Below are 23,148 nucleotides of genomic sequence, written 5' to 3'. Positions count from 1 at the left end.
TTCCACAAGGTTTGTGGTCCGAGGACTGCACTTAACCAAGTTTCTGTTTGATTCTTAAGATCAGTAACTTCAAATGTTAATTTTCCCAAAGTAGGAGGCCCGAAGACCCGGCATAACTAAGGTTCTGTTTAACAAATGACAAGACATCAATTTCCACAAGGTTTGTGGTCTGAGGACTGCACTTAACCAAGTTTCTGTTTGATTCTTAAGATCAGTAACTTCATGCATCAGAGGTAGTCATAACTTTGAATTGTTCACTGATAAAAGCACATTTTATTAATAATAATATCTTCTAAGATTATTTACATTCCATGGGCGTGGTACAATTCTTTCATCTAGGTCAGCTAGCCGATATGACCCTATGCCTGCTACTGAAACAATGCGGTAGGGGCCTTCCCAGTTGGGTCCTAACTTACCCCAAGCCGGTTCCCGTAGGTGCCCACAACTTTTCTTAGTACGAGATCACCAGGTGCAAGTGGCCTTAGCCTCACGTGGGCGTCATATCCCCGTTTTAGCTTCTGTTGATAATAAGCCATTTGGACCATTGCTGCTTCGCGCCGTTCCTCAAGCAAATCTAGGCCTTTTTCCAGGAGTCCATTGTTATTCTCCGGGCTAAAGGAGCTGGTCTTTAGGGTGGGAAACCAGATTCCGCAGGTATCACCGCCTCGGCTCCATAAGTCATAGAGAATGGAGTTTCTCCAAAGGACCTGCGCGGTGTGGTCCGATACGTCCACGTAACATGAGGGAGCTCTTCTACCCATCCGCCTTTCGCATCATCCAACCTTTTCTTCAGCCCACTGACAATGACTTTGTTAACGGCCTCGGCTTGCCCATTTCCTCGAGGATAAGCTGGGGTGGAATACCTATTTATAATACCCATGTCACCATAATACTTCCTAAAAGCCTTACTGTCGAACTGAACACCATTGTCCGAGATGAGTGTGTGTGGTATACCGAACTGCAACGATGTTTTTCCAGACAAATTTCTTGGAGTCAATATCTCTTATATTTGCTAAGGGCTCGGCTTCAACCCATTTAGTAAAATAGTCTCGTTCCCACGAGAAGCCATCTTTTATTGCCTCGTTGCTCCCGGAAATGGCCCAACTATGTCCAAATCCTCACGTGCGAAGGGCCAAGGACTAGAAAGGGGGTTAAGAACTCCTCCAGGTTGATGAATATTAGGAGCAAACCTCTGACACTGATCACATTTCCTGGCATAGTCTTGGGCCTCTCTTTGCATATTGGGCCACCAATAACCCTGGGTCAGAGCTCTGTGGGCTAAGGATCTTCCCCCAGTGTGGCTGCCACAAATCCCTTCATGCAATTCTTCTAGAAGCCCTTCCGTTAAATCAGGGTGTACACACAACAAGTACGGTCCTGAAAAGGATCGTTTGTACAGTTTTTGATCCTCGGACAACCAGAAACGTGGCGCCTTTCGGCGTATCTTATCTGCTTCGAATTTGTCCTCAGGAAGGACATCATCCCTAAGAAAAGATACGACCGGGTCGATCCAACTAGGTCCAGGCCTTATTAGATGGATACGAGGCGCGTTGGTAATGACAAGAGAGGGTTCTAGTAAATCCTCAACGAGGATTACCCTAGGTAAACCTTAAGCCGAGGACGTTGCCAGCGTGGCTAAGGAGTCTGCATGGGTGTTTCCGCTCCGAGAGATATGAGTTAAGGCGAAGGAGCCAAATTGAGTTTGCTGACGCTTAATCTGGGCCAAATATTCCTGCATCCTTGGATCTCTAGCCTCCATGGTTCCCGTGACCTGGCCGACCACCAGTTGAGAATCCGAGAAGATATGGATTTCCTTTCCACCCATTTTATGCACCATTTTCATGCCTACCAAGACCGCTTCGTATTCGGCCTCATTGTTAGTAGCCGAGAACGCCAATCTCAAAGATTTTTCGAAGACAATTCCCTCTGGGGACGTGAGAACAAGTCCAACACCAGATCCTCTCTGATTAGCCGCCCCATCCACATACGCTTTCCAAATCGGAGGCATGGCAGCTGTAATCACACCAACTGATTTTTCACCCATGTGTGCTTCTTTTAGAGTTTCTTCCAGTAAGGGCTTGGCAAATTCCGCCACGAAGTCAGCGAGAACCTGGCCCTTCACCGAGGTGCGAGGCTTGTATTTAACATCAAAAGCCCCCAGGATGGTCCCCCACTTTGCTATCCTTCCTGAGTAGTCGGCGCTACGCAGCACTGCCTTAAGGGGCAATTGGGTTAGAACAACCACTGTGTGGGACTGAAAATAATGGGGAAGCTTTCGTGTGGCATGAACCACGGCCAGGAGCGCTTTCTCTAGGGGTTGATAACGCACCTCGGCATCACCCAAAGATTTACTAACATAATATACCGGTCTTTGCACCCCGTTATCATCTCTTATCAGGACCAGGCTAACCGCGTGTACGGCCACTGCCAGATAAGCAAATAAAATCTCATGCGCCTCGGGACGAGACAGAATGGGTGGCCGAGAAAGATATTGCTTGAGCTGTTGAAAAGCTAACTCACAGTCCTCAGTCCATTGAAACCCTTTCCACTTATTCAACAGTTGGAAGAAAGGACGACAGTCACTCGACCGAGATATGAACCCGTTCAAAGCGGCAATCATTCCCGTCAACTTTTGAATTTCTTTTGGGTTCCGAGGAGGCCGCAAGTCCCGAATAGCCTCGACCTTCGCACCGGATTTACCTCTATGCCTCTATGAGTAATCATGTATCCCAAGAACTTTCCGTACCCCACGCCGAAAGAGCATTTTGAGGCGTTGAGGCGCAACTTGTACCTTCTCGCATCTCGAAAAGTGTCGGCCAAATCTTTCACGTGTGAGGGTATTGTTTTGCTTTTCACCACCATATCATCAACGTATACTTCAATGGTTTTCCCCATTTGCTGTTCGAACATTCTGGTCATCATCCTTTGATAGGTAGCCCCAGCATTCTTCAAACTGAACGGCATGACCTTATAATGGTAATTCCCCGTCGGTGTAATGAAGGCGCCTTCTCCCCGATCCTCTAGTGCCAAGGGAATCCGGTGATAACCCCGGAAGGCGTCTAAGAAACTCATCCGAGGATGTCCGATGCTGGCATCCACCGCTGATCAATACGTGGCATTGGGAATGAATCTTTAGGGCAGGCCTTGTTCGTACTCGCAAAAGTCCACACATACCCTCCACGTTCCATTTTTCTTTTTAACGACGACCGTATGGGCCAACCACTCGGGGTAGAAAACTTCTTTGATGGCCCCTGCCTCTTGGAGTTTAAGCACCTCTTCCTTCACAAGCCCTCGGAATGTTCCCTGGAAGAGCGCCGAGTCGAATGATAGCCGGGTTGACATTTAAGTGATGACAATGAAGCTCCGATCCGTGCCCGGAGCTTCATAAGGATCCCACGCAAAAACATCAACATTATCCTTCAAGAACTCTAACAACTCCATCTTCTTGGTGTGGCAAAAGTACACCGACTTGGAAGAATCTCTCCGGTCATCGCCACCGGAAACTTCTCTAATCCCTCGCACCGTGTCTCATCTCCCCGTCACCATTCCATGAATCAGAGCCGTTAATCGCTATAAGTCTTTGGTGATCAAAGCCGAAGACTCGCTTCCGTCCGATGCGCACGCAGCTCGATATGCACTGCCTGGCTACCGATTGGCTGCCGAGGATTTCCTTAACACATTCCCCCGAGGGGAATTTAACTTTGACATGTAAGGTAGAGGAGACGGCTCCAAGCGCATGCAGCCAAGGCCTGGCAAGGATGGCCGTGTATGGAGAGTACGCATCAACTACGATGAAGTCCACCTCGACCGTTTCTGAGCCGGATTGAACGGGCAACTGGACCGTCCCTTCGGTACAACGGCTCTCCCTTCAAAGCTTATAAGTGGCGAGTCATAAGGAGTAAGGTCTTCCAACTTCAACCTTAACCCCTTAAATAGATCGGGGTACATGATATCTGCACCGCTGCCCTGATCTATCATCACCCTTCTCACATCATAGTTCCCTATTCTGAGGGTGACCACAAGAGCATCGTCATGGGGCTGGATAGTCCCTACCTTATCCTCCTCCGAGAAATCTAGGACGGGCAAAGTGCCCTTCAACCTCTTCGGCCTGTGACCCACATCCTCGGTCTGTGGATGGGAAACCGCCATCACCCTAGTGGACCCGAGCCGGTCCCGCCGTGGGCAGCGAAGATAACTTTAAATGTTCCCAAGGCTGACCGAGATGTATTGTTCCTCTAGTTGTTTGAGCCTGCTTGACTAACCCGCCACTGGCCGACAGTGTCGCTTTAACTTTCCCTCACCGACGAGTCGCTCCAGATGGTTCCACGGTCCGACAGCTCTCGGCAGTGTGGCCCACATCCCGGTGGGTCGGCAAAAGAGGTTGTGATTCCTCTTCGCAGGTCTCCTCGCCATCTTATCAGTGCCATTTAAAGAAGGGTTCCTTGCGAACTTTCTCCAACAGTGATGTCAATCGGTTCCCCGACATGCCAGTGTTCACGGCCTGAGGTGCTGCCGAGGCGGACTGTCCAACGTAATCTCTCCTCGGCCTGTTATTGTGATATCTGTCCGACCTGAAATCCCTTCTCTCTTGCGGGATAACCTTCTCCTTTCCCTTTCCTTGCTGTTGGTCTTCCTCCACTCTCTTATACTCATCAATACGGTCCATGAGGCGACGTACACTGCGGACAGGCTTTTTAGTCAAAGACTTTCTCAGGTCGTGATCAGTAGGGAGGCTCACCTTAAAGGTATTAAGTGCCACCTCATCAAAGTCGCCATCTATTTCATTAAACATCTCCCAGTAACGATCGGAGTATGCTTTCAACATCTCCCCTTCCCTCATGGTCATGGATAACAGCGAGTCCAGTGGCCGAGGTACTCTGCTACACGTGATGAACCGTGAAGCGAATGCCCTAGTAAGCTCCCCAAACGAACTTATAGACCCCGACTTAAGGCCGTTGAACCACCTCATAGCAACAGGTCCCAGGCTGGAGGGGAAAACATTTCACATCAGGGTCTCGTTGTGAAAGTGCACCGCCATCCTCTAGTTAAAGTGACTCACATGCTCCACCGGATCAGTCCGGCCATTATAGATGGTGAAAGTGGGCTGGGTAAACCTTCTGGGAAGCCTTCCTTTCTCAATCCTCCGTGCAAATGGAGATTTGGAGAGCTGGTGCAACGCCCTACTCATAGCATCGTTGCCTAAGCCCCTAGAACGAGGCTTCTTACGCCCGCAGTTGGCCGGGTCGCCCTCCTCACTGGAGGATGTTGCACTGGTGGGAGAGCGCGACCTTGAGCTGTGGCCAGCTCCCCTATCCTCCTCTGAGGAAGAGTTAGATGAGGACGGTGAAAACCTACGCTTAGCGCGGCGTAGCTTTCTCTTTAAACGGTTGATTTCCTTTTGCATGGATTTAGAACCCTCATCGTGGGTGGTGCTACCCCTTCATGAATATGGCTAGCACCTGGATATTCTGTATGGACACTCCCCTCACGATCTCTTCGATGTTCAAGACGTTCAAAATGATCCTCCGGCTGTGATCCCTGTGACTCAGCATAGTGAGCACCTAAGCCTGCCATAGTATCCCTGTCCCTTCTAGACTAGATTTCCCACAGACGGCGCCAATTGTAAGTGCAGAATTGCACCTGGCCCTAAGAACAAGCACGGCCGCCCAATCGAGCCTTAAACAATGTAATTTGTAGAGTGTGGGCTTGAAACCCAAAGTTAGAAGTGTTTGAGGATTAAATGACAAGCCAAAGATTATAAACACTTGAAAACAACAGGAATACCTGTAAAGTCAACTACGTAAGCCGAGAACTTTTTATATTATTTCTCTCTCTTTCTCTTTCCTTTAGTGTTACAAAGAAGGGATCCCCATTTCCGTTCTAAGTTGCTCCTTAAATACTCTTCTTTTTGATGCTTTGTACACGTGTTGCCCCAAACTCCCCTTAGCCTAGATATTTCTTTTCTCAAGTGCCTTTGAATAGTAACCAAAGTTTCCCTTCCACTCGTGTGTCATTTCCCCATTAATGCGGCCAGGGTGGTAGGTGCAGGGTCTTTAAAGTGGAGGTGACAGCCTTTATCCTTGGTGTTTCTCTTACATCGGTGCTTCCAGGACATTCAAGGGTTTACCCCCTTTGTCCACTGGTTTTAACCATGTCATTGCCTAACGTTTATCATGAAGTCCCAGATTCTCCGGTGTCCGTCCGAAGAGAAATTCACCCTCGGCTGGATCCTCGGATCCTCGGCGTATGGGCCGGCCCGTAGTACTAACAAGTTCTAAACTCAAGAGCAGGTCGGCCTCCCTTAGCACGGCCCAAAGGCCCATATCTCCATCAGGGTCTTTTTACTCCCCACAAAGTTAATAAAGGAAGTTAGGAGATTTTTTTTCAACTCATTTAAAGTTACTAGCAAACATAAAAAAATAAGATATTTTATAGAAAATATTTTTTGAAAAATTATTCATTTTTAAAAAAATATCGCCACTGAAACAAATAGAGCAAAAGAATTAAAAACACAACAAATTTCAAAGCCTACAATCAAATGTCAATCAATCTTCAAACTCAATCAAATGGCATAAACATCTTATATCTCACCCAACCGCTTAAAACCCATCAAGCCCACCGGTTATAACCGAATTGCCTCCCTCATTCAAATGGAAACGCACCCAACTCTTCAAGTAGAGTGCTATACTAATAGCCTTTTGAGTGACTTTTTTTTAGCAAGTGTCTTTTGAGTGACACGTAAGTTATTTGTTCCTATTCACCAACATCAGCATTTTATATCAGTAATTTGAGCTAGATGACAGTGAGATTCACATTGAAATGTGTTTAAAAAGAGTATGGACAAAAATGAAATGAAATTTTTTTTAGAGAACCAAAATGAAATTGCCATAATTTACAAACCAAAAGCATATATAAGTTGATATTTTTTTTTCTAGGGATCCTTTGTTTTTCAGTTGATAGTTTTTAATTATGACACCTAAACAATCATTATAAAGAGAATTATAAGTTGAAATGCTATCATATTTATTGAAAAAAAATTATGTCACCTATTTTTGGAACACCACTCCATTATTCCTTGCCCCAAATGAGAGAGAGAGAGAGAGAGAGAGAGAGAGAGAGAGAGAGAGAGAGAGAGAGAGAGAGAGAGAGAGAGAGAGAGAGAGAGAGAGAGAGAGAGAGAGAGAGAGAGAGAGAGAGTCTAAAAAAATTAAAAATAAAGAAAAATTTCATTTTAATAAGTTTTTTTCTTTAAAAATGTTTTTTTATTAAAAAATACTTAGGATTTCAACTTATAGTATCCGCTTTTTAATAATTGCTCTTTATCATCAAGTCAAGACATCAATTGATTTTTGGTGCATATACGGTTTAAACTTCAAACATATTATTCGACAATAAAAAGTAATACCAATTGAGATAACTAAAACCATTTTTGGAAGCTAAAAAATAGCAGACTAATAATGTTAAAACTACGGTCAAAACCTATACTGTTTAGTGGGCTTTAATCAATCCTAATTTAATTTTCTGAATACTTTGTTTATTTTGTTTGAAAATATTTTTAATATGAAAAAATTTTCTAATATTTTTTTTATGTGTTTCATTACGACTAATGAATTAATGAAGAATTTTATATCATTTGGCTTGCACTGAAAGTTATTAATATTTCATGTAGATGCGGTAGTGATGGCCGTTGACAAAGTGATGTGGTATGATGGTGGTGGCAAATGTGATGGCAGTGGTGGTAGAGGTGTGCTAATGGTGCTCTGTATTAGTTCATTTTGCAGTGAACTAATACAGAGCAAATCATCTGGAAGTAAAGTAAATTGCAGGAAATATGATAAATTCAAGCCTTATTAATTACTCTAACACTAAATTGATTAAAAGCAGGAAAACTAACTACTAAATATTGCATCAAATTTGATAAATACATGCTTGAATAAGATCACGAGTACAAAAGAAATAAACTTACAAGCATAAAGTCTTCTACAAAACCTATGGACTACTTGAGTGCCTAAGAATTACTTGATCTTCTAAGAATCAAAGTACAATTGATTTCATAATTGATCCATTTTCTTCTCAGTTGTGCATGGTGTCCTTTTCTTGTAGAGATATCCTTTATTTATACTTAAGGCTTTGATAGTTATGTATGGTTTCTCTTGTCATGTATCACTTCTTCATGGTCTATCTGCTGCCAAGTGTCTTGAAAATAACAAGGCCTGATAAACTCTTAACCGTTTGGTGGCAACTATCTTCGAGTTGCTCTATTTAGGGTCTGTTTGGATACTGCTTATTTTGTTGAAATTGAAATTTTATTGTTGAAAGTATTGTAAATAAAGGTAAAAATTAGTTGAAATAATACAACAGAACCCATAAATAGTAAAAAAAATTAAATAATAGTAAAAATAAACCAAATAATAAAATAATTTTAATTTTTTATCTCTTTTCAAAGGAAGCTTAGCACGTGTCTTCATATTTGATACTTTTAGTAACTTTAAGTAAATGTTCGCCACCTCTTCAAGATAACTACTTATTTTTTCCGCAATTACCAAGGAATTACATTGAATTAACGCCACTTGTCATTTATTTGGCTTTAAATTTAATCCTTAAAAATAAAAAAGTAAAATTAAGTATTGAGTATAGTTAAGCTCCCTTATTCCAGAAGCTGTCCTCCTCGTTCCAGAGTAACCCCGCATTGTTTCCCTAAAATTGCCCCTTTTCAGCTTTTTTTTTTTTTTAATAGTGGTGGGGAATATGGAATAATATTTCATTGGTTAAAATTTGAATATTTCATTACAATTAATTGGTTTCTTTTGGAGAGTGACACAACATTTCACTTAAAATGTAGTGTATTTATATTTATTTAGTTTTATTACCATCCAATGCAATGAATCAACTAAATACATACGCACAATTGAGCACCCTTCCAAAATAAAATTTTTTTTTAAAAGAATTTATTTTTTGGAGAAATTAAAAAATAAAAAGTTAAAACGAGTGGATGAGGGTGGGTGATGTCGGCAAGGCATATAGTATATAGTATAGTCTGAGTCGCAGCAGATCCGAACTTTAATAAAACTATTATTCTCCTTCCTTCCCACTTCGCTTTCCTTTTTCCTCTTTCGGCGATCCCATTCCCATTCTCAACCAGAGAGAGAGAGAGAGAGAGAGAGAGACTGTTACAAACAACTACACGCAATCAGAGAGAGAGAGAGATGAAGATCACGGCGCTATTGGTATTGAAGTGCAACCCGGAGGGCACAGATCCGGTGATATTAGCAAACGCCTTGGACGTCAGCCACTTCGGCTATTTCCAGAGGTCCAGCGTCAAAGAATTCATCGTCTTCGTCGCTCGCACCGTCGCCAGCCGTACCCCTCCCTCCCAACGCCAGTCCGTCCAGCACGAAGGTCCCTCCCTCCCGATCATCTCTCCTTTTTCCTTTTCTTCATTTTCTTTCTATTAGCATTAGGTTTTTTTTTTTCTTGGAATTGGAATTCCCGTGGGATTTGATATGATTATGATTTCGGATTTATTGGCATGCGGTGAAATTGGATTCCTAGAATACCTTTCGATTCCAATTTCCATGCTCCAATTCTATTATACCAAACACACACACACACACACCAGAAACCTGGTTCTTTTTGAAATTGAATTATGGAAATGTTCTTATGCTTCGCGTGTTAGAAAGTAGCATGCATAATTCATCTTCATTTGTTTATCAATATTTTGGGACATTACATTCCTTCTTGGTTTTTCGTATTGTTAATGACCATTTTCTTTGCTTTCTGTATTCAATAGAGTACAAGGTGCATGCTTACAACAGGAATGGCATTTGTTCCTTGGGTTTTATGGATGATCACTACCCGGTTCGGAGCGCTTTTTCTCTGCTCAACCAGGTACACACTATCTAACTTTTTCTTGTGTGTGTGTGTGTTTTTTTTTTCTTCAGGAGCTAAAAATTTGGACCTTATAAGTTTTAGATGTTGAATTTTCGTTTGGGCTTTACTTTTGTATACATTTTGTAAGCCTGTGTATCAATGTGTTAGATAATTGTTCGCCATGCTAAAGTTTGTTTTTTGTTTTGGTATAAGTTTACAGTTGTTGAATTTTAGAGCTTGGCTGCTAATTTGATTTAATGTTCTATGAGATACAAATATATTGGCTTAAATATTAAAATTATTTAATTGGGAACTTCAATCTTGTTTAAATTTTTTTTTTTTGTAATGTGAAGAACTCATCAGTATTTCAGAAATCAATAAGTAGTTCGAGTAGGTTCAGTTTAGATCAGTTGATTTCTGAGAATCAGAACAGCTTTGTGGGTGGGAGACAAATCCTTGACTCGGTTCTCATTGCGAATGAGTGTGTGGATAGTCGTGGGAAGAGCAGGGTTCCTGGAGTCATTTGTAAGCTCGATATGGAGAAAGCCTACGACCATGTGAATTGGGAGGCTTTGTTGTATCTGCTGTATAGAATGGGTTTTGGAGTGAAGTGGTGCAAGTGGATACGTTCTTGTATATCCACTGTTCAGTTCTCTGTTTTGGTTAATGGGTCCCCAGCTGATTTCTTTGGCAGTTCTAGGGGTTTAAGACAAGGAGATCCGCTATCTCCTATGTTGTTTTTGATCTTGATGGAGGTGTTTAGTAGGATGTTAAAGAGAATGGATGGAGCTGGCTTGATTCGTGGATTTAATCTTGGGGGCAGGAGTAATGGTGGGGAACGTGTTTCACATCTCTTATTTGCAGATGATACCATCCTCTTTTGTGATGCAGATGTGGAGCAAATTCTTCACATTCGGTTGTTGCTCCTTAGTTTTCAGGCGGTAACGGGTTTGAAGGTCAATGTGCATAAGAGCGAAATGGTTCCTATAGGGGAGGTTGGGGATGTGCATGCTCTGGCTGATATCTTGGGCTGTAGAGTTGGTTCTTTACCTATGTTGTATCTGGGCATGCCGCTGGGGGCTCCCCACAATTCCCCTTTAATTTGGAATACAATTTTGGAAAATATTAAGCGGAAATTATCTGGGTGGAAGAAGTTGTATTTGTCTAAGGGGGGTCGTTTGATGCTCCTCAAGAGTATGCTTTCTAGTCTTCCGACTTACTTTCTATCGTTATTCACTATTCCTACTCATGTGGCTAATAAAATTGAAAAGTTGCAAAGGGATTTCCTTTGGGGAGAGAGCAAGATGCATTTGGTTGGTTGGGACAAAGTTTGTGCGCCTATAGCCAATGGTGGCTTAGGGATTAGGAAACTCACTACCTTTAATAAGGCTTTGTTGGGGAAATGGTTGTGGCGGTTTGGAAAGGAAGAGGGTCGGCTATGGAGGCGGGTTGTAGCTTCAAAATATGGGGAAGATTGGGGGGGATGGACCTCTAAACTGGGTAGGGGAGCTCATGGGTGTGGTTTGTGGAGAAGTATCCGCATGGGTTGGGAGGATTTCAGCAAAAATTGTCAGTTTGTGGTTGGTTTGGGGAACAGGGTGAGGTTTTGGCAGGATGGGTGGCATGGGGATCAACCTTTTCAATTGGCTTTTCCAAGGTTGTTTGGCATCGCCATTGTGAAGGAGGCTTCTGTTGAAGCTTCTTTGCAAAGGCAGGGGGCGGAGGATGGAAGAGTTTGGAATGTTCGGTTTAGTAGATTTTTTAATGATTGGGAGATGGATGAAGGGGCTGCGGTTTCTTCGTATGTTGGGTTCTATAACCCCTCCTATGGATGTTGGAGATCGGATGAGATGGAAATTGAAGTCTAATGGAGCTTTTGACATCCGATCGTACTACAACAAATTGAGAAATTCTCCTTCTACTATCTTTCCTTGGAAAGCTATTTGGAGAGCAAAGGCCCCAAGGCGAGTTTCTTTTTTTGTTTGGTGTGTAGCTTGGAATAAGATTCTAACGGGAGACAATGCGAGATTGAGAAGATTGGATTTTGTGGATTGGTGCATTATGTGCCGTCATAGTGGAGAGACGGTAGATCACCTTCTCCTTCATTGTGATATGGCCTACCGGTTATGGAGCTTTGTTTTCCTAACTTTTGGCTTGGCACGGGTTATGCCTAGATCGATTCTGAAATGCTTTTTGGTTGGTGGAATTGGTTGGGGAAGCATTCATCTCGAATACTGGAATTTAGTCCCGCTTTGCATCCTTTGGTGTATTTGGAAGGAGCGTATGGGAGGACTTTTGAGGATTTGGATAGCTCTAGTGAACAGTTGCTTGTTTTTTTCAGTGGGACTCTCTTTGATTGGTCGCGCGCGTGGGGACTCACGTCTAGTGATTCCCTCCCTTCTTTTCTTTGCTCCCTTTTCCCTTCCTAATTTTCTTGTTGTCTTTGTTTCTCTTTGTTTTCTTTTTCTTGTATCTCCTAGGTTGCTCTGTGTTTTTTCAGGCATAGAGTAACCCTTCGTATATATATCATTCTTACTTATCAAAAAAAAAAAAACTTATTACTGTTGTATTGTTGTTGAGTATGCATTCTGAAGTTTCTTTTACCGTTACAAACACTCTATGTACACGAACGTCGTAGATGACTAGGTAGTACATTTGCTGTCAATTTTTTAGAATTTTAATGGTTGTTTAAAGTAGTAACATTTTATGCTATACTTTAATACTGTCCTTAAGGTGGAAGGGAAAAGATTTGGAGATGGTCAGAGAAGTAAAAAAAACAGGCATACTAGGATCATTATTCTTGTTGCCCTTGATGGCCACATGTTCATAACCATGGTTGTTCTGAAGTGTCTGTTTGGATGTAAAGACTTGACGATGTGTGTGCATGTGCGTGCGTGTGTGTGAGAGGGAGAGAGAGTCATGTAGGACTGGTAAAATATTAATACTTGATTTCTGCTTGAGTTAACTTATAGATGATGATTACAATGTTTTCCAGGTGCTAGATGAGTATCAGAAAAATTTTGGTGATACGTGGAAGACTGTGCAAGCAGATAGTACCCAACCATGGCCCTATCTGAATGAAGCTTTAACGAAATTCCAGGCATTATTATTTTCCATTTGTTTAAGATTGGGCCATTAGGCAGAAAATAGATTGGGTTTTTCTTTTTCTTTTTCTTTTTCATTTCTGTTTTTGTTAATTGTTGAAGCTTCAAAAGTAATTAGTTACAACTAAAAGAACTTATTTTTTTTCCCCACCTATTCTTATTTAACTCTTCAGGACCCTGCAGAGGCTGATAAGTTGTTGAAAATTCAGAGGGAGTTGGATGAAACTAAAATTATCCTCGTAAGTATAGAGTTATTGCTACAGTAGTTAGTTTACAGCTATATCTATGAACAATTGAATTATGTTCCTTTTATCTTCATGATGGTTGATTTTAGATCACTGGCGGAGCCAGAGGGGGGCGAGGGGGGGCACCTGCCCCCCCTGACTCTTTTTTTATTTATTTTTTATTTTATTAGCAGTCACATGAAAAAAAAAAAAAAAAAACTTCTACTTATTGAAACTTGAAGGGACCAAACCACCTATTTCACTATTTTTATTTTTATTTTATATCATTATTTACACCATTTTTATTATTTATGATACTTTTCACAACATTTTATCTTTAAATGATGCTAGAGATATTACAAATTTTACTACTTATGTCTTACAAATTGGCATGTCACCAATCACAAAAAATAATTTTAAACATTTATTCATTATGTTTTTTAAGTAACACTAATCATATTTTTACTCCATCAGTTTGTAAATTTTTTAGTAGCTATGAATTGGTTGTTTTTGTTTATTTATTTTAATAATATGAAATATATTCATATTTGCTTACAATTATTTATTTATTTTGTTATTATTGTTGATTAATGTTTTTTAGATAAATTGCACTTTTAATATCGTCTTTTAATTTTGCCCCCTCTAAACTAAAATCCTAGCTCCGCCACTGTTTTAGATAATCATTTTCTAGTTTGATATATCATTTTTTTTGGCAACCTTTAATGTTATCTTTTTATTAGCTTGCTAATTCTTGGTTCAGTGGTTTATGCTTAAGTTTTGGCAGACATATGGTGGTTTTAAAATTTAACGGGGTTTGATTCAATGATTTCTTCTCCTTATGTATTTTATTCAAAGAAAAGTTGAGTTGTAGGAAGTTCTGATCAAATACGGACAGAAGCATGTCATTTGGGGGTTATGGTAAAAGAAGAATATATCAGACAAATTGTTGACTTATGGACCCATTCCTTCCATGTTTGGTAGAAAAGTGGGTGGTTAGCTTGCCCATGTTTATCAACTTCTACACATGAGATATCTGTTTAACTATCCCCTTCCCCCCCCCCCCCCCCCCCTTTTTTTTATTTTTTTCTCGCTCGCATGGGTGGTTTTCCTTTTATTGTAAAATTCTTAATAGGTATGGATATGGGCCAGGGCAGGGCAGGTCGAATCAGGGGGATCCCATCCCTTCCCCGTCCCCTCTTGGGTGGGGAAACCTGCGTGGGGTGGGTTGGAAGGATCTTGTCATCCCTAATAAGGTGGATTTGACATCAACGAGGTAGAGATGAAAAATAAAGGAGAGAGGCAATTGTGATTGTGTTAAAAGAGAGAAAAAATAAGTATTTTGGGGTAGGGTAATAGATTATGTAAAAAAAAAAAAAAAAACTATGTGTCAAATAAAAACGTATATCTATAGACATTTGGGGCAGGGTGAGCGAAAATCATCCTTGCCTCGTCGCCTCTTTGGGGAGGGGAAAGCCTGTGCAGGGCAGGGTGGGTCAAGTGGGGTGGGAATTTTTTTTATCCCCAACTTTCTGTTCATAGTTTTGCTACAAAGTTTCAACCAGAATTCTTAGTAAAATTTTGAAGGAATATATCTTGTTTGACTTGGTTTTGGATTTCTAATAACGTGTTGATTTGATCCTTTTTTTTTCTTATGGCAAACTGTTTGCTATATCAGAATCCTCTCTCTCTCATAAGTATCTATTTCTTTCATACAGCATAAGACTATTGACAGTGTACTTGCACGAGGTGAGAAACTGGACAGTTTAGTTGAGAAGAGTTCAGATCTCAGTGCAGCATCGCAGGTACGTAGAGAAGATTTATATTACCATTATGCATTTGCCATGATATGTAAACACCCATTCACTAACACTTTTTTACTTAGCCAATTAGTTTAACTATATCTGTTGCTTATACTTCTAATCACCTGGCTATTGAATGCTTTGTAGGAGTTTTGACTCTTTTTTTTTTTGGCTTACTTATACTGTTGCTAGTATTTAGTTTATCATCTAAGCCAAAGACTTAGCTTGTATGTTGAATGTCTGTGTTTGGACAAGAGCATCTTAATTCTTACCTATGGAGGATTTTTGAAACAAGCTTGAGTTGGCATTGTAGAAAAATAATGGAAGACTCATGCTTGTGTGCACAAGCAGGTCTGGAAGTCTTGAGGAGTTTATCTATGGTAATTTAAAGGGATTTGGGTTGTGGGGGGTCTGTCAGGCTTCTTGGCTCTAGCATACACAAGGTAGTCAAAGGTGATAGGTGATAGGCTTCTTGGCATTGTAGAAAAATAATGGAAGACTCATGCTTGTGTGCACAAGCAGGTCTGGAAGTCTTGAGGAGTTTATCTATGGTAATTTAAAGGGATTTGGGTTGTGGGGGATCTGTCAGACTTCTTGGCTCTAGCATACACAAGGTAGTCAAAGGTGATAGGTGACCTTCAGGCGCCAAGGCCTTGTATCACCCACTTTGTGAGGCTACAAAAAGGGGCTAGCCTGATCGAAGTGAGACACCAAATTCTAAATATAGCTGTTATTCATATAGAACTTAAATAATATGTATCTAGTGTAGTGAAATATTATAATCAAGTGTGTTGCATGAAGTATTAGGTCTATTAATTGATTTCAAAATTGGTTGAATACAGTTTAGGATTTATTAATTATTTTAACAATAAGTTTTACAGCAAGTTTATATAAATTAATTTAATCTAAAGCTTCTGAAAAAAACAGAGAGGACTATCAAAGCCAAAGACTATATGATTGAAATTAATATATATATATATATATATATATATATATATATATATATATATATATATATAAACAAAGAGGTGATATAGAGAAAGGAGAGGGGAGGTGGGGGTGGGGAAAAGATGAAATAGAGCTACCTGAGAGGTCATAGGTATAGAGAGAATAGGAAAAAAAATTGAGGCTCTCGCCTTAGCACCTTCAACATGGTTTAAGCACTTGCATTGCTTTGTCTAGCCTCTAAGGCGAGTGCCCCACTAAAGGCACCTAGGCAAGCACCCGGCTTGCCTTTGACCATCATTAACATACCATTTTCCTTTCTGTTGGCTCTTCTATTTATTTTGACTTAAGAGTTTTTTCATTATGGAATCACAAATTATTATCATTTTAATCAGTGAGTTATATACACACCCAATAAGTCTTGAACTCATGACCTCACCCTTCACAGTGTTCATAAGGGGTGGAGGTGCCAGATCATTGGTCATTGGGGAAACAAATTATCCAATTGGAAAATCATATGTCAATTGTATTAGAAGTCCATGTGCTTTTAATGGTCAATTCTATATATCTGAATTATGAAAGTAGTTGTATTCTTTATCCTTATTTCCTTCTTCCTTCCCTGTTAAGCTAGATGCTTTTCATTAAAGTACCCATGCATCTATTTGACAGTGGAATCAGTTGTATATGATGGCAATGATGATATGGTGACTTCACATCTTAGTGATACACATTTCATCAAAGAGCATAATAAACTCTCTCTCTCTCTCTCTCTCTCTCTCTCTCTTATTATTATAGCACCAATTTGGTTCCATCTAATTTCATCTACGAACATGTATCAATATTTTGATCTTAATTGAGTTTGACAATTATTGGAAACTTAGTATGATAATAAATTTATTATTATTGTTATTTTAAAGCTTGAAGCCAAAATCTTTATAGCTCAACTAGTACCTTTTGGTGTTTTTGATGGAGGCATCCAAAGTTCAAATCACCGCCCTCGTTGGAACTATTGAATTATCAAAAAAATTGTTTTAAAGCTTGAAATTAAGTCTTTGGTTTGTTTCTAGTGTTTATGCCCCTATTCCCTTCCAGGACGTGGTTTTTGGGTTTTCCTTAAAAGCATCTACATCATGATCTACTTTCAATATGGTTTATTTGGAAGTTTGGAACTGCATAATGGTTTTCCTTTTTCCTCGAGTTCAATGGTCAATGGATGATCTACTTCTCTTTTGTCTGTTTTAGTTAGGATATTTTAAACAAATTGGTTCTGTGAGACCCAAATATTGTTCCAACAATGTCAACAATATTTAAACGTTTGTATGCATGTTAATAAATCAGGGATCATGACATAATTTAATTAAGGTCCTATTTACTTGCACAAACCAGTATGTTTGTTAAGAGTTCAAAAGAGATCCATTTTATCCTTTTGGAATTAACCATAGACTTAAACTTGTTGCTAATATGAAAACCTGTTGATGATGGTTGAAACAGATGTTCTACAAGCAAGCTAAAAAGACAAATCAGTGTTGTACCATACTCTAAAGCTTCTGAGGCAAGTGGCTATCCTGTAATGGGCTTTGACATTTTCAGTGGAAGCTGATGAATGGCAAAATAGTGATTGTAATATGTTTATATCGTTTATCAATTGTTTGCCTGGCAAAACTCTCTGGATTTTTCTCCATATTTTCTAGACGGAAGAAAGAAAGGAAATTGTGGATTGGCAGCAGATCTTTCTATTATAGTATTAATATGCCTATTGACATGCTTAATTCATATGTTGTATTATGATTTATCCATTGTGATTACATATTTATATATACAGGTTGGTTTGTTCCTTGAAAGCAATTCCATTCTCTGAAATTGGAGGTATATTCATACTATAACGCGTGGTATTAAATTATTGATCTGCTTGGAGAATGGGTGTTTTTACAATTTAAACACAGTATCGTTTCTTCCTGAGTGTGTTTTGGCCATAAAATAAAAAGTCTCTTCTGAGTTGCTATTTTAGGAACAGATGCCATATTGAACTCCCACAATTGTCACAAAAAAAGGAACTTTCTCCGTTCAAACACAAATGAATTACAGATTCGCATATCAATAAAACGGATTTACCCAAATTTTGTGTTGAGAAGTGCACAAGATACGGAGGACCTACGATTTTGTTTTTGGGTGGTGGTATTTCATAGCATTAAAAGCACTAGAATATTCTTACATGTTCTCAAAAGTTATTGTATCTCAAAAAAGAAAAAGAAAAAGAATGTTCTAAAATTAATTGAAGAATGTTGAAGGCTTTGAGAAACTGGACCTTGTCATTAATACAGGAATGTCAAAAGTACCTAGTTAGAGTAAAAATTATGTAATTTGAACTGTAGTAAAATATCTATGCAGATCAACAAAAAAAAAAAAAAAAAAAAAAAAAAAAAAAAAAAATATATATATATATATATATATATATATATATATATATATATATATATATATATCTCTATGGTTGTGTTGATGGGCACGGGTGTGCCCGTTAATAACAATTTTTTTTTTTTTTTTTTTGTAACTTAATGGCTTTCGACAGTTTTTTTTTTATAATAATGTTTTTGATAATTTTTTTCACTTTTTTTTAAAGTAAGGCTTATAAAACATTAACAGTTGCTTGTTAACATTTCCTGAATATCTAAACTCGTAAGATGAGAGACTACAACTAGCGTCCAACAACAACAGAGAAGTCACAATCAATTGAAAACTACGCCACCTACCGGATAAGTTCCAAGGACTGCAATGGTCATACGCCTCGAATTCTCTCGTAGGAAGCATCTTTAGAATAATTCAAAATATGAGTTATAATTCTAGTGAGTCTAACGGCACATTAAATTTTGACAAGTTAAGTTGAGGAGTTAGTCGTTATAAATCAAAATAAAATAACATAAAATAAGTTTTTGTCGTGACTCCTCATTTATTTATTTTTGTTACTTTTTGGGTTAATAATTTGATTTTTTTTTAATAATCTAATAGTTGGAAGATGAAAGATTTGAACTCTGGATGTCTTCTCTAAAAATACTAAGAAGTAACATTTGAACCAAAACTTATCACAAGTTAAAATGTTGAAAAAATGTTGTATGATTATATTATATTAATTTAAGTGTTCAACAAAATATATAATTATTAATCTTTAATAATAAATATTTAACTAAAAAAATTACTCTTTTAACAAAATATTTAACTAAAAAAATCCTTCAATGAAATGCTAATATTTAGTGTAAATAGTGTTAATTAATACCAGCGACAACAATAATAGCAAGCTTTAATCTAAATTTTTGGGATTGACCATAGATCAGCAATAAATTAGTTAGATTAGTTATAATTAAATTAGTTATAATTGACTACATATATTGTTTTTCCTTATTTGTTTACTTTTGCCTTTCAAAATTGAATGTTTGAATGTTATTAATCATAACCTGCTACATATCCATTTTGTTTTCCTTAATCAAAGTCCTTTCCTTAATCAAAGTCTAAAATGAACTTTTTGTTTCTTAAAAAATAAAGTCATAAATGAAAAAATCATAAAAGATTTCTATATTACTTTATTCTTTTCCTTTTGCTTGTTTTTTTTTCCCCCTTATTTATTACCTTTGCTCATATTTCTACAAGTCAGCGTGGCTAGTGGCAATAATTTTTCAATCCCAACCATAAAAATAAATTTGAGACAGTAAAAAATTAAAATGTAAACTGTACAAACTTACAAAGGAGCGAAATCATCACTGAAATTTTTTATCGAATTTTCAGTGGGTTTAGATATCATGTATTTAGATATCACTTATTTTGTTAAAATTAAAATTTATTACTAAAACTACCATAGATAAAAATAAAAATTAATTAAAATAACAAAATAAAACTTTTAAATAATACTAAAAAATAGAACGAAACTCATAAATAATAACAAAAATAAACTAAATAGTAAATTAATTTTAATTTTTAATCAATTCTCAATCCCACACTGCATATAAGTACATATTTCAGAACTTCAACTTCATAGTCTAGGCTTTACAGTAAAAAAAAAAAATCATAGTCTAGGGCCTACGCTGCTAGGCACCCAACATATACCCATTCTTGAGTTACAAAAACTAAAATAGCCAGCAAAAAATAACACAAATATATCCCTAATCTGGATGCTGAAATCAGGGGTGGTTTTGATCTTTTATTTATGCATACACTAGAAACAGTCAAACCACAATATATAAACAAATGCTATTCTCCCTATTTTCCCAGAAGGGATTTAAAATACCAAAAGCCTTTGGTGTCCTTAGGGCCTTCCTCTTCCGATGGTGGAGGATCACTCTGTGGTGTCTTGTGGAGCTTGCTAACATCATAGCCCTCATCTATGGCCTTCTGAACTAGCTGATTATAAATCTCTTCATCTAGGTGGGTTTGCCTGCATAATATCTAAGGAAAAACCACCAAAGAGAGAAATAGAATTAATTGATTGTTATTTGTGATAACATTTATGCCTAGAAAATATCTGAAGAAAACACAAAATTTCAGAATATTTATGAAATTTTTTGACAATTGGGTATCTTTTAAAATTGAGAAAATTTTCATATGCAAGAATAAACTCGTAAGTTATAACAAGCCAACTATTGTAAGGAAAAATATATAAACCATTATTTTATTATCAAGGAATCATCCAAAAAAGTTACAACCCTCAACTCTTTCTCCAAAAAAAAAAAAAAAAAAGTTTACTAACCCTTAACTCCCCTTATAAACAAGCATTCTTTTTTTATTTTTTATGAATAAAATAATTAACAATTAAGAAAGAGCGGAATTCATAGGCCTAATAGTAAGCAAAACTCAAAAAACATATACGCAAAGAGTAAAAACAAATACTGAACAAATTTCACTGCTGGTGAATTGTGATTAGTGTAACATCATTTTCAAACCATGGCCTAACTCATTTTTCTTACCACCTCCATATATAGTTTGTAATCGTAAAATATGTTGTGAAATTTATTGTAGCATCACACTATCAAGGAACAAGTAATTGAAATTGTGCAAAACCAAATAAAATCAAGCTTATAAAAAAAAAAAAAATCAAGAACAATATAAATAATGAATCTAAAAGACAACAAATTCACATTAAAAAAAATAGATGAAAAGGTTGAAAGGCATACCCAAAGATACTTCCTGCTAGGCTGGCCAATCAAGGCATACTGATAATCATCATCAAGGTACAAAACCCAGTAGTCCCCAACCACAGGGATGATGGGCAGGAATGGAGGGACATAGAATTTAACTTTGAGCTTAGCCTCATCACTGTTGGGATCAGCCTTGTATGCACTGCCCTCTATGTACCCTCTTTTCCCATCAGTCCAGGTCTCATTCAGCACATTCACAGTCCCATCCTCTCTCAGAGTGTATGTAGCCCTTGTGTTCGCACCATTCTTGGGCTGAAACCTTGATGGGAATGAAGCTATCTCGTACCACCGTCCCATGTACCTGTTTAGGTCCACACCCTTCACCACTTCCATCTCTTTCTTGGCCATAGTTGCTTGTGTTGTGTGTAACAGTTGTTGCAGAAGATAGACACAGAGAGAGTTTGAGCTTTTTTGCTTTCTGGGATTTTGTGGGTTTTTGCCGTTGCAGGCTGTCACCTTTTGATAAGGTCGAAGAGATACGTGGAGGCCTATGAACCTTACGTCTGTGGCTTGTACTAATATGGGAGTTTCTAGTACATTTCGGTCTTTTTTTTTCTTTTTCTTTTTTCTTTTTTATTGGATAGGACTTAAGAGTTTTCTGAAAATTCGTGATTGTTTTTTTTTTTTTCTTTTTTAATTTGAGAAAGAGTCCCAAACTTGGTGAGTAAGTTCTGTTTGGCTAAGAAACAACAAACGAATGACTTGGTGAAGAAGAAAAAACATGGGGCCGAATGTGTCAATATCCAGATCTAGACTTCAAGGTATTGAGAAAACTTGGGATTGGGCGTATAAAACCTATGGATGGGGCCAAATTTTGAGCATTATAAAGGTCCCACAGGGAACAGAATGGGAAAAGAGCGAAAATTTTGATAGTAACTTATTAAATGGGATTTTTAATATTTTCCAATTCTAGAGTATTCTTTGATCATTAATACTTTTGTCGGCAATCAATATGATTTTAGTATCATTTTTTTTATTTATTAATAATCATTTATCACATCAATAGTTTATAAATTTTTTTGTAAAATAACTTATATCTCTAGCATTATTCTTAAAAGTAATGTTACAATTACAAATTATTTTACAATATTTTTATAACTGTTGATATAGCTAATTTCTTATTGGTTTTTATCTAGCTCCACTATTAATATTACTTTTTAATTTACTAATAATTACTCACCACATTAACCGTTTGTAAAAAAAATTTGTATCTCTAGCATTATTTTTTAAGCATATAAGAGACGTCATTCCTTGTAAAGAAGATCTACTTTTTTTTTTTTTTTTTTTATCAAAGAAATACTTAGCCCCATTGTTTTTTAGTTTTATGCCTAAAGCCTTAATCAACTCTTTTTATTAAAGGGAAAACATAATGCATTTCATTTATTAAAAAAAAATCTTTTTATTTATATGGACTATGTTCATGCCCCATTCAAATTCTAAGCCTTGCATCATTGGGCTTAGCAATGAATAATGCCCGGTTAACTTGTGTTTTTGTTGATGCTTAGGCCCAAATAAATTGATTATATGGTTTTTTTTCCCAAGGCCTACTATTATTTAAGCCCAATTTTTTTTTTTAATTTCATTTTCCCTTGGTTCCAATTTCCACTTATTGAAGCCCATTTATAATGTTTGCTCCCTTCCATCATATGGACTTTGACCCTAGTTTCATTCTTTTTTAGCTTAGTTCATTTACATAGCTCTCATCTTGCTCACTTGTGACAGGCTTAAGGGTCCGTTTGGTTGGGAGGATGGAAAAGTGGGAGGATAGAAAATGGAGAAAGAATGAAAAAGTAGGATGATAGAAAAGATTTTAGTTTCTCTCATTTGTGTTTGGTTGGAAGGATGGAAAAGTGGAGGGATGGAAAACTTTTTTGTTTGCTTGAAAATAAAGTTTGTATAAATTTACCATTATGTCCCTATTAAATAAAACAAAAAGTAACACATTATACTTTAAAAAAATTGTGTATAGATGGACACTTTATTAAAGTAAAAATAAATAGTATAAAAAATTAACCTAAAACTG

General features: G+C 37.9%; 2 protein-coding genes across 2 annotated transcripts; one reads left to right on the top strand and one right to left on the bottom strand.

The window, feature by feature from the left end:
- The first annotated feature begins 9,061 nt into the window (after positions 1-9,061).
- LOC142615029 (VAMP-like protein YKT61) lies at positions 9,062-17,787 on the top strand. The gene is made up of 6 exons (XM_075787702.1): positions 9,062-9,399; positions 9,791-9,888; positions 12,866-12,970; positions 13,148-13,213; positions 14,914-15,000; positions 17,434-17,787. Exons 1-6 carry the CDS (start codon positions 9,207-9,209, stop codon positions 17,482-17,484), a joined length of 600 nt encoding a protein of 199 aa, XP_075643817.1. The 5' UTR covers positions 9,062-9,206; the 3' UTR covers positions 17,485-17,787.
- Positions 17,788-19,884: 2,097 nt separating this feature from the next.
- Positions 19,885-21,617, bottom strand: LOC142615027 (temperature-induced lipocalin-1). Its single transcript, XM_075787688.1, has 2 exons — positions 21,102-21,617; positions 19,885-20,376 (listed from the first exon to the last, which is right to left on the bottom strand). Exons 1-2 carry the CDS (start codon positions 21,471-21,473, stop codon positions 20,191-20,193), a joined length of 558 nt encoding a protein of 185 aa, XP_075643803.1. The 5' UTR covers positions 21,474-21,617; the 3' UTR covers positions 19,885-20,190.
- Between the last annotated feature and the right edge of the window lie 1,531 nt (positions 21,618-23,148).

The sequence above is a fragment of the Castanea sativa genome, chromosome 1 (genome assembly GCF_040712315.1).
Source record: "Castanea sativa cultivar Marrone di Chiusa Pesio chromosome 1, ASM4071231v1".
NCBI lineage: Eukaryota > Viridiplantae > Streptophyta > Magnoliopsida > Fagales > Fagaceae > Castanea > Castanea sativa.
Note: the sequence above shows the minus strand (reverse complement) of the source record. Positions and strands in the feature narration are given on the sequence as shown.